The sequence below is a fragment of the Mustela erminea genome, chromosome 18 (assembly GCF_009829155.1).
Source record: "Mustela erminea isolate mMusErm1 chromosome 18, mMusErm1.Pri, whole genome shotgun sequence".
NCBI classification, from domain to species: domain Eukaryota; kingdom Metazoa; phylum Chordata; class Mammalia; order Carnivora; family Mustelidae; genus Mustela; species Mustela erminea.
This window is the reverse complement of record NC_045631.1, coordinates 21,489,495-21,502,034: the sequence shown is the minus strand read 5'-3', so window position 1 is coordinate 21,502,034 and position 12,540 is coordinate 21,489,495. Positions and strand designations below refer to the sequence as shown.

Sequence of the window (12,540 nt, the reverse complement as noted above, 5' to 3'; positions counted from 1 at the left end):
TGAGTCTTCTGCAGTTTATGATGTCTAAGTTTATTTACAGATGGCTGTAATTGTGACAGTTCTGTCACAATGAATGGTGTCTCCCACACAGATCTAATACCAATTTTATCAGAAACTAAAGTCCAAAAGCACACGAAACTACTTTAAAACAATGTTTCAGTGATCCAACTCATCTGTTCACTGTACCATACAATTTAAAGGTTTGTGGGCTTTGTTTGTTTGTTTGTTTGTTTTTTACCTTAATAGTATGTTCTACTATCTGGTAAGTAAATGTTTTTAGAATATTTCCACAATATTCCTTTGAAACTAATTTTAAGGCTTAAAAAAAATCCTGGGATTTTGCTTGTGATAGTACACTGACCTAATATATTTGGAAATAAATGACGTCATTATTCTATTGCGTCTGCCTACCCAAGAAATATATTTATTCTTTCAAGTCTCAAAAAAGTTACTTTAAATTTGATTCATCTCAATTCTGCAGATTTCTTGACAAGTGTATTATTGGTCATCGTTATGTTGCCTGCTGTTACTATAAACAGGATTTACAACAATTTGTTGTGGTGGTGGTGGTGGTGGTTGTTTTTAATTCAAGTTAGCTAACACATAGTGTAGTACTGGTTTCGGGTACAACAGTAGTTAACATTTATTGAGCACTTATTTTATGCCAGGCATGGTGCTAAGCATATTTATTTCATTTAATCCATCAATTCTATGCCTCGTTTTCTAGATGAGAAAACTGAGGTACAAAAGCTTAAATAACCTGCCAGAATGCCACACAGCTAGGGAGTGAAGATCTGAACCTGGCAGTCTGGCTCCAGACTTTCAGCGCTTTCCACTGAATACTCTGACTAGGTAATCTTTATTTGTATCTTTCAAAGTATAAAAACAAAGGATTCTTTATTTCCAACATGAATTTGCATCTGGGAAAGAAAACATCAATCAAAAATGGGAGTTCATGACTATAACGTGCTCCGCCTTCTAAGCAGTCCATACCTTCCCATCAAGAATAGTCTCCCATGTTGCTCTTTTCTTGCTTATTGGACATTCTTCCATTTCCTGCATGGCTACTTCATATTCCCCATCTAAAAGCTGTAAGCGCCTGTTAGACAAACACATACACTTTAAAGTAACCTGTGTATTACTGTAAGTACACAAATTCTACATATTTAGATTTACACTAAAAAGCATTTATTAAATTTATAAACTAGCTTACACACCCAACAAAACTTTGAAATATACCTACTCTCCATTCCTGACAAAAGCAATTTTAATGATTTGCACTAGTAATTACTACTAGAGAATTACTTCATTACTGTAGCTACTCAGACATAACTTATTATGTACTAATATATAATAATATGTCTAAATTCTCAAAACTTGTTAAATTTTAAACATTAAGTATAAAGCACGAGTGTAGGCTTTATACTTTAATGAAATGGGATAACAACAGTGTTAAAATACTTGCCTTAGGTAACCACTAAGAATTATGCCTCTGTCATTTCTGACTATTGAAAAAATTTGAACTAGAATTCTTGACTTTCATTCATGACCAATAAACTCGATGATTATGACTCTGGTAACTACAAGATCCTGGGGGCACCTGGCACATATAGGTGCTCAATAAACATTTCATGGATGAATAAATGAAAGAAATACCAGTTGAATCAAAGAATTATGCCCATACTCACAGTACAGTTTTAATGTATGTGTACATATATGTGTGTTTATATACAGTTTGCATTACTTTTTTTCATACCTTTAAACACTGGTAACACTACCAACCTAAACATCATTCTTCAACCATGCTTAATAATTAATTGTACGTCACAAGAATCTGGCTTCTCGTCATCAGTCTTGGAATAGTTCTGTTAGGTGGTAACAACTAACATTTATTGAGTGCTTACTATGTGCCAGGCATTATTTGAAAGACTTCGCATGTTTCATTTAATCTTCCCAACTCTATGAAGTAGACTATTCCACTTTTCAGAAGACAAAACTGAGGCAGAGAGATTAAGTAGCTCGCCTTAAGATGACAAAGTAGCCAGAGCTAGCAACTGAATCTGGGTAGTCTAAGTCTGACCTTAATACCAAATGATTTTGAGACTTAAGAATTTGTCTTTACGCTATGAGCCTGGAGTTATTCTACTTCAACATCTATTCAACTTAACATTTAAAAAAGTTATTCTACGTATTTGTATAGGTAATAGTACACTCATATACTTCTAAACTGAAATGAGGCTTCCCTCATGCGTTTACATGGCTGTATGATATTGTTTTACAGCTGTGCATTTGATAGCTACAATCCAGTTTGCTCTCCTACCTGTAGTGCATGAGGAGGCCCTTTTTTCCCCACAGCCTCAACAACAGTGCTTTATCAGTTTTTTGATCTCTGCCAAACTGGTAAGTGAAAAAATGACATCTCAGTGTACTTTTATATTCAGATGTCTTATCTTTTAAATGTTTAAGAACCAGATATATTTTCCTTTTTTGTAAACATTTTATCTCTTACTCATTCTTCTACTAGGCTGTGGTATTTTTCTTAATGAGTATGATCTTATTATATCAAAGAAATGAGACATCAATCTATAGTAGGAGTTGAAATTAATTCTCCCTTGTCATTTTATTTTTGACTTAGCTTTTGTTTTCAGAGTTAAGTTTTTAATTTTGTTCTGTATTTCATACTTTTTCTATATGGCTTTTGAATTGTAGTCATTGTTTAAGGAGACTTTAACTTCTCTGAGATTATAAAAAGAACTTTTTACACATCTAACTCCTGAGATCTTGGGTTGTAAATGCTTTTCCTCCATTAAAAAGAATCAAGACTAGGAGTGTCTGACTGGCTCAGTCAGAAGAACATGCAACTCTTTATCCTGGGGTTTTGAGTTCAAGCCCCATGCTGGGTATAGAAATTACTTAATGTTATTGGGCTCCCACCACTTAAAAAAAGGCGGGGGCCCTTCTGGCTTAAGCATCTGATTCCTTGTTTCGGCTCAGGTCATGATCTGAGGATCATGAGATCAAGCCCAACCCCATGTCTGGCTCTGCACTGAGCAGAGCCTACTTGAGATTCCCTTCCTCCCCATCTGACACTCTCCTCGTTCCCACTCATGCATGCTTGCTCTCTCAAATAAACAGAATCTTATAAAAAAAAAAAAAAAAAAGGAATCAATCAAGACTCTGAAGAAATGGCCAATTCCAGAGAAGTAGGAGAAGGAAAATGTAAGCCTGGGGCATCTTACTATTCAGAAAATAAGGAAAAACAGGGGCGCCTGGGTGGCTCAGTGGATTAAGCCGCTGCCTTCGGCTCAGGTCATGATCTCAGTGTCCTGGGATCGAGCCCCGCATCGGGCTCTTTGCTCAGTGGGAGCCTGCTTCTCTCTCTCTCTCTCTGCCTGACTCTCCGCCTACTTGTGATTTCTCTCTCTGTCAAATAAATAAATAAAATCTTAAAAAAAAAAAAAAAAAAAAAGAAAATAAGGAAAAACAAACAATAAATAAAAGTTAAATAAAAAAGTCAAATAGGGCTCTATTTAGAGGGGCTCCTCCAGAGTAAGTCTGGGACAACTTGAGCATTAAAATGAATAACAACATGAGAAGATTAAAGCAGAATGAATAAAAATGGCATCTGTTATTTGATTAAGAAGAAACACTGATTAAAATACCGATAAAAAATGAGCTGAGGAATGTTCTTCTATTTTATAGAAAAAATGCCTGTAAACATGGAAGAAATGATGGAATGTTTAACATTTTGGCAACTGCCATAGGAAAATTTTTTCAAACAAGAATCACTGATGGATGCTACACTATTGGGTGGAAGGTTGTTGGGGAGAAAATGCACATTTACCCAGTTGAAAGTGAGATTACCAGAGATGATGTATTAATTAATTTAAAGGGAAAAGATACCATTACAATGATGAAATACTGTGAACACACCACCTTAACCAAGTGATCAAACCTAATTTTACCTGCATCTGTGATGTACACAGAGAATACATCACCATTCAAGTGTATTCTTCCCAAAATGTTTAACCTGAATTTAATCATAAACTGATAAGACATTTTGGAAAACTAAAGGTCTGTATTAAAAAGTGTCACAAATAATAATGAAGAGAAAGGGACGCCTGGGTGGCTCAGTTGGTTAAGCAGCTGCCTTCGGCTCAGGTCATGATCCCAGGGTCCTGGGATCGAGTCCCACATCAGGCTCCTTGCTCGGCAGAGAGCCTGCTTCTCCCTCTGCCTCTGCCTGTGCTCGCTCGCTCTCTCTCCCTCTGTCTCTGACACATAAATAAAATCTTAAAAAAAAAAAAAAAAAAAAGAAGAGAAAGACAGACTCATAAATACAGAAAATAAACTAGCATCTGCCAGAGGGGAGGAGTGTGGGGGATAAGCAAAATAGGTGAAGGGGATTAGGAAGTGAAAATTTCCAGTTACAAAGTAAGTAGGTCACAGAGATGAGAACTACGACATATGGAACATAGTGAGTAATACTGTAGTAACTTTCTATGGTGACTACACTTGTGGTGAGCATGGCAAAATGTATGGATTGCTGGAAACACTAAGTTGTACACCTGAAAGGACAATCATGTGTCAACTATACTTCAATGTAAAAAAAGGGCAATATACGAATTATAATTAACAACAATAAAAAGTGTCACAAAAGGCAAAAAGAAAAGAGAAAACAAAGGGTTGGAGAACTATCCCGAACAGAAGAAGACTGAATAGATATAGCAACTTCCCACAGATTGAAACCCTTGGTGTAGGGGTGGGACAGCTACAAGAAGCATTATTGTGGTCAACTGGGGATAGTATTTGTTGTGTTATGTTAAAGTTACTGAGTATGAGAGGTGTATTGTGGTTATGAAGGACTGTCCTTGTTTTTAGGAGATACATACACTGAAATGTTTAGGAGTGAGGAATAAAGTAGAGTGTCACAATCTAACTTTCAAATGGTTAAGCACAAGAATAAAATACACACTCACAAATAAAGCAAATGTGATAAAATGTTAATGACTGATGAATTCTAGGTGAGGGTATGTGGGTATTAATGATTTTTCTATATTGTTCGAATTTTTTATGGTTTAGAAATTTTCAAAATAATTGGGGGAAAATTCTCCCACAGTTTCTACTTGGTACCTTTACTCATTAAATAGAAAGCAGTATTTCATACATACAAGGAATAGCTTAATACATGTGTAAGGCAGAAATAATTTTAAAAAAGAACGCAACACCCATTCCCATGCTGCCTAAAACAGAACACTGGCCAACACCAATGAAGTGCAGTGTCAAGTCCTAGTTGCTTCTCCCATAGACATAACAACAATTTCCTAAAACATGTTTCTATTATTTCCCATGTAAATCTCTAACCTACAAATTTCTGACTTTAAAAAGACACTATCTTGATTAATATAAAGTGATATATTTGAATAGTAATATTAAGTGATTTATTCTAAGACAATACAGCAATACAGTAGCCAGCATTTATGGCATTATTCCTAGCCATCTTTGCTTTCCTATTAAAAGCCTTGTAACTTTCTTTACTTGGTGGCTAATAGGCGATACTCAGTACTTTTTTAAAGAGTAGGAGGAATGTACTAATTGCTTTACTTGCCACTTTCCCCTATACCTAACAGTGAACTGTGTTAACTACCAGCAAGCAGCTGGAAACAAGAACTCATAGCACATTATAGGTTTCATTCTCTGATGCTGTCAAAAAAGAATGCTGCCTTTGCCTCCTAGGTATTTTTTTACTAGCACTAAGATGCTTCACCCTCCAGTGGAAAAAAAACTGAAGAGATGATGACAAATTCAGGTATTCTTTGCTACCCTGTGCCAAATGCAGAGCCACATTATGATGACACACTGATTTCTTCCTTAATTTTATAAGTAAATACATAACCTCAAAATTTACACAGGGCCCACTTCATTCAGGTCTCTTTCAAATATTACCTTCTCCTAGACCTACCTTTCTCTATAAAACAACCATTTATTCTTTTTCTTCACAGCACTCACCAATAGTGAGTTGGTATAATTTTTGGGTGGTGGTGTGTTTCTTCCACTAGAAAATAAGCCCCATGAAGGCAGGGATTTTGATGCCTTTTCACTGTCTAAAACAGTGTCTGACAAAGAGTAGACACTCAGAAGTGACAATGCCTAATAAACAATCTTAACTGAGCCATTCAAACAGCAACTCGTCTATGTTTACTGCTTTCTATGTGACAAAAGAGAAAAATTCAGTATTTACAAAACTTGTTTTATCATTTTTAAGAATGAAGAGAAATAGGCACCTAGGTGGCTCAGTCGTTAAGCGTCTGTCTTTGGCATAGGTCATGATCCCAGGGTCCTGGACTCGAACCCCCTGTCAGGCTCCCTGCTCAGTGGGAAGCCTACTTCTCCCTCTTCCACTTCCCCTGCTTGTGTTCCCTCTCTTGCTGTGTCTCTCTTTGTCAAATAAATAAATAAAATCTTAGAGAAAAAAAAAGGAATAAAGAGAAACAAAGGCAAAGAAAACAACACCACTATATTATCCTTCAGAATAAAAACATTTCTAGAACATTATGGGAGACTCAGGTGTCCATCAACATTACCTGTTTTTATCAAATACTGTCATTTGTGCAACAAATGTCTTTTCCCCATCTTCACGATTTCGTTTTCTTCTGGCTGGAAGTTCTTCATTGACATCTGAATTTCACAAACATTTCGTATGAGTCAAATATTCAAACACAAAGGTATTTGTTTATGATATGGTCCCTAATCCTAAATTAGGTACAAATTACAATTAATTTGTGACATAATGTTAAGACTTACACTTTTCAATTTTATGTTTTACCATATGTGTATGTCCTTAATAGGCAAGGAGAAAAAATCCTCACTTATGGTTACTTTTCAAAGTCAAAGTCTACTTCAAGACTCAGAGATTATTTCCCCAAAAGTGCCTCTCACTGAATTTCACATATACCTCTATTATCCCACTCATGATTTTGCTACAATTATTTATATCTATCTCTGCATGCTAGGTCAGCTTTTGAGAGCTTCTGGAGGACAGGACTGAATATTTTAATGATCTTTGTATTCCGGGCACTTATGTGCTGGTTGAATGATTACCTCAAAAGTAGATTCAGGTGGGTAGAGGAATTATATGTGATAAGCAAATACAATAAAACCTTAATTACAGAATATAAGTGTAGGTAAACAAATATTTACTATATAAAACTCTTTAGACAGTTATATACATATGAAATTTTTCACAATAAAATGTCATGTGTTGGGGGTAGGAATGAATTCATTGTTTTGTTTGCTGAGGGACTAATGGGAAATACCAGTCTTCTCCATCCAGTGTTCACTATGTATTTTCTTACTACATGAAATATGTTTCATCATGTAAAAATGAGAACTTTACAGATTAAATACCTAGTACAGCACAACAGCCAACCATTTAAAAATCCAGGGTAATCTACCGTAAAATTAATTATCTCATCAGACTGTAAAATATCTGCAAATAAAGGTCATTTCACGCCTTTAGAATGCATGCAATTTACTTCCAGTTCTGCACCATTTTCTTCCTTGGGAAAGCAAAGTTTAAGAAAAAACTATTAAAATAAAAATTACCAATATTTTCATTGGTTTCTCCATTAATCATTCCATTAAACTCTCTTCTTCCCGGACGAGTCACTCTAAATAGCAATGAGTAAGACTTCACCATATGGCTGTTACTAGGTTCAAATTCATTACTGGAAACTGCAAGGGACGGGAAATTTCCAGGTTTTGTTTGATTGAGATCAGGATTCAAAGGCACCTGCTTTTTACCTGTAGGAACTTGCCTTATTGGACAACTTACATCCTGCAAAGGCAAAGATTATGAAATTATACTTATTTATGCATATGCAATTATTACAAGAATTAAAATAAAACTTATAATCACAGATATAGGAAACATCATTACCAAATGGCATGCTAAAATTCTAATCATACTTCTGAAAATTGTGATGAAGGAAAAAGAAAATTTGGAACAGCTATATCCCAAATATTAACAACTAAGGTTCTCCAATATAATGAAAATAATGATACAGTATATAAAATACTTAGCTGATGGTGATCTGAAATAGTTTCAAATTAGACATTTGGAATTAAAACCATGCTTAAAATGTTAAGCTCATATAAATTAATAATATTTTCCCTTAAATTTTCTATTTTAACAAAATAATTGATAGGACCATTAGAAATGAAAAAAGAATTATAAAAACACCACTGTCAATGTTACAAAGTATTAAATCCATGTATTTAAATGTTGCTTAATAGGAGCAACATTGTTCATCTTATGAATAATATTCTGTAGAAATTATATAACTGGAGTTATGCTTAAATAGCTGAAAAACTGGAAGATATGAAAGACTATTTATAACAAGATAGTAGCTTCTTTTTGAAAACCAAATACATTCTTATTCTAATAAGAAATTCTACTCTACAAGAGTATAAAATGAGAAATATTTAAGTTTCCCTCACCTCCTCCCGGTCCTATACTCTAGAGATGACTAATATTAGCAGTTGGTTGTATATATCCTTCTTTTTTTTTTTTTTTTAAAGATTTTATTTATTTATTTGATAGACAGAGACGACAAGTAGGCAGAGAGGCAGGCAGAGAGACAGGAGGAAGCAGGCTCTCCAAGGAGCAGAGAGCCCGATGCGGGGCTCGATCCCAGGACCCTGGGATCATGACCCGAGCCGAAGGCAGAGGCTTAACCCACTGAGCCACCCAGGCGCCCCAATTGGTTGTATATATCCTTCTAAGTACATGTTTACATCTATTATTTTTTGAAACACAAAAAGGACACTACAATTGTATTCACATTTTTTTGCCTGCATCTTCAAGAATGTTCACATCGCTGTTTATCATGCATATGGGGATTGCATGGAAGGGAGGAATGGTATTTTCTTAACTTTGAAATTTTGAATATATACTTAAACTGTTGTCTCCTAATCACCTTAGTCCACTCCCTATGAGTGCTTTAGTAGTGCTCAAGTCCTGTGTCACCTTAAGATTTTGGAAGAACGTCAAAACAGGAATTTCTATACAGGTCATTCCTAATCCTAAAATACCCAAGATCTTGAGGCCACTAAAAGTACTGGTTGCTGAGAAAATTTAACCATCCAAACATGTGTTTCTGTGGTGAATGATTTCACCTTATAAACAGAAATTTGAGGCAATGTATTAATAGATCAATGGCAATAACACTAGCAACAGAATTTCTTTGCTTGAGAGTAGTGTTACAAGAGGTGATCCTTTTGGGAAAAACTCTCACAGGCCTTATTTAAATTTCAATTGGTATAAACTGCTAAAAAGTTAAGAGATCAAAGTGATAGGGAAGCATCTGATTTTATGTCCTAAGATGCTAAAAGATAGCTTCTTCCCTTCACTGTCAAACTCCTATAGCAGAAAGTTTAATGCAGATACCTCAGCTGCCCAGAAAAAAAAATTAAGATCTAGGAGGTTGGCAAAAAAGGTTATCATTTTTTTAATTCAGCCATCAACATCTTTAAAAGCTTTCAAGGTATGGGGTACCTCAGTGGCACAGTCGGTTGGGCATCCGACTCTTAGTTTTAATTCAGGTTGTGATCTCGGGGATGTGGGATTGAGCCCCACCTTGGGCTCTGCCCTCTGTGCTTATATCACAGAGTTGGCTTGGGACTCTCCTTTCCCCACTCCCTTCACAAGCTCTCTCTTTAAAAAAAAAAAAAAAGAAAAAGAAAAGCTTTCAAGGTTTAAAAGCACAATATAGGGGCGCCTGGGTGGCTCAGTGGGTTAAGCCTCTGCCTTCAGCTCAGGTCATGATCCCAAGGTCCTGGGATCGAGCCCCACATCAGGCTCTCTGCTCAGCAGGGATCCTGCTTCCCCCTCTCTCTCTGCCTGCCTCTCTGCCTACTTGTGATCTCTGTCTGTCAAATAAATAAATAAAATCTGAAAAGCACAATATATATGCATGAACATACTCAATTAAAAGACTATTCCACATAATCTACCAATATTGTGTCATATGTTACCTTTCTTTTTTTGTGGCAAACTTTCACAAGCAGGACTTCCAAGGTAACAGAATTTTGTTCATTTTCTGAGTTTTGTGATGGCTTATCTAAATAGAAAATCAATACTTTAAAATGTTTTTGTTTAAAAACATATATACCATACTCATTTTCCTAAGAAGTCTGGGAATTTCAGACAAAAAGACTTCCTATAATAAAGATTTCCCAGAAGTTTACTCATTTTTTGCCCCAATTTGTAGCAAACTCTTTAAAACCCTTTATATATAAAGTCATTTATATTTATATTTATATATAAAGTCATTTTTATATCTATGTCATTTAAACAAATTTTTCACAATACAATTATAATTACCTTCCTATAATACTATGATTACTTTTGATTCAAGTAAGATGTTCAATTATTTTAATTAATGCTAAAACATTTACTGATTATATGGATATAAAGATTTAACATTTACGATAAAAAGAAAATATAATAAATTGCTAGTCAAAAGTTATTTTTGACAAATACAGTTAAAGCTTCTTGGCAGAAAACACAAATGAAATATTCAAGAGACAACCACATGCAAACATTTTAAATTTTTTTCCTCCCACAATCTATTAATAGAAAAATTACTTAAAGATATACTTAAATTGAACTAGTTAGTACTATATATGTTTTATTTTGAATGCACAGCGACAGCAAACCAAAAAGTTATTGGATTTGACTAGGACTTGTGATCAAAGGGATTAAAATAATGGATTTCATATGTAAAAGTTATACAAACAATTATATTATCATTTCACAAGAAAGATAGCTAGTTTTTTACTGTTTCCCTAGAATTTCTCTAAAGCCTGAGCAGGATAGCTAAATTTAGGATATTATTTACTACAAAGGGGAATCTATCTCGGTTTATAAAGTTCAGGGATTTTAATTTTAAATAATCGTTTATATTCTCTATATCAATAATCGTTTATATTCTCTATATCAATTAACTGACAAAGTCTTTTGCAAATTAAGGTTCTCGAGTACTTCTCTATAACTTACTTGTCTTTAATCCCAGAGGCATTAATAGTTCAAACTATTTAATCAATCATTACTAGGTTTCAATAATATACAGAACTACAACAGATGAATCTACAAACATACAAATAATTTTCCTTCTGAGATTTCGCACAACGCTTTTTTCTACTTAAAAACATTCTTACGTAGGGTGTGTACATAAGATACATTTCAATCAGTCTCTTTGAAAGTTGTAAACTTTCAAAGTAAAAAAACTTTAATGCAGAAAAAAAAAATTCAGTGTTTAAAATGCAGTAACAAAAATGCTCTCCAAACCATAATCACCATGAAAATAGTACCCTAATAATCTTTGTGTATTGATTCTAAGCAGCTTCAAGTAGTAATAGCTAAACAAAAGTCTTCATTTAAAAACAAAAGGAAAAAATAATCAAATTTTAGGGATCTTGATGTTGGTTTTCTATCTTGATTTCTTAAAAATATTATTTAAAAAAAAAACTACAAATATACCTTGATTAGACAAGAGAGGCAATATAGTTGCTTCTTCCCAACTTCCACTAATTTTCAAAGTTATAATGGGAAATTATTTTCTGGAAACAGAAGTATCAACAGAGTTTACTTTCTCATTTACCTCAGTAACATCAAGAAAAAAAAAACTTCAAGTGAATTTGAGCAATTCTGAACTCTATGTATTTTGTCATGTAGACAGGAAAAAAGTTTAATCCAATGAATTTAAACTATTTCAAGTAAAATTAATTAAACTTAAATATTAATCAAGTAACAGTATTAATTAGTAAATATTCATTAATATCCATCATCTATTTCAGTTATGGATGACTTACATATATTTTATGTATGTCCCTGGGAACAAAGGGCTAACAAACCTATAAAATTCAAACTATAAGCTTTAAAGTATTAGAGTCCATGTACTTTAAAAGTACAACAGAAAAAACAAGTATAAAGAATGATTAGAAATAAGGACTCTATAAGACGGTTTTAAGTAATTAAGGAAAAAACATAAAAATGCTACTCAGTTTACTTCTATATAAAAATGGATCAGGATCTAAGGCAAAGCCAGAAGTATAGTTACAGTAGTTAATAGAGCTATGACCAGATTTCAAACTACTTACATAAAAAACCTGACTTAGTTATCAAACTATTCTAATGTAACCATATTATTATTAAACTTTGTTTCTTACTAAACAATACCAAAGATGATCACCTTGATGGGTTTCTTAAAAAGATGTCATTCCATTACACAATAAAGGTGGATTAACTCAAGCAGCATATTACTCAATTTGAAACCAACTGAAACTTTACCTAGCATGCTTTTACTTCTCTTAATGAAGTACATTTAAGACTATATACTTTTCTTTATAAAATATCTAAAATATTGATATATCCCTTTGGTAGCAGTGGTTGTTTCTATTGTTTTATTAATGCAAAAAAACCACGATGCAATACCATCAACTAAAAACGTTCATACAGAAAGGATTCTACTCAGGGGA

General features: G+C 33.9%; 1 protein-coding gene across 2 annotated transcripts in view; it reads right to left on the bottom strand.

Moving 5' to 3' along the window:
- SUZ12 (SUZ12 polycomb repressive complex 2 subunit) overlaps positions 1 to 12,540 on the bottom strand; it is a 43,750-nt gene that overhangs the window by 13,115 nt on the left and 18,095 nt on the right. For both annotated transcript variants that reach the window (XM_032321008.1, XM_032321009.1), the window contains 4 exons: positions 10,036 to 10,121; positions 7,606 to 7,837; positions 6,585 to 6,678; positions 994 to 1,099 (listed from right to left, as the gene is read on the bottom strand). In XM_032321008.1, coding sequence (XP_032176899.1) covers positions 994 to 1,099; positions 6,585 to 6,678; positions 7,606 to 7,837; positions 10,036 to 10,121 — 518 coding nt within the window. The remainder of the gene's footprint in view (positions 1 to 993; positions 1,100 to 6,584; positions 6,679 to 7,605; positions 7,838 to 10,035; positions 10,122 to 12,540) is intronic.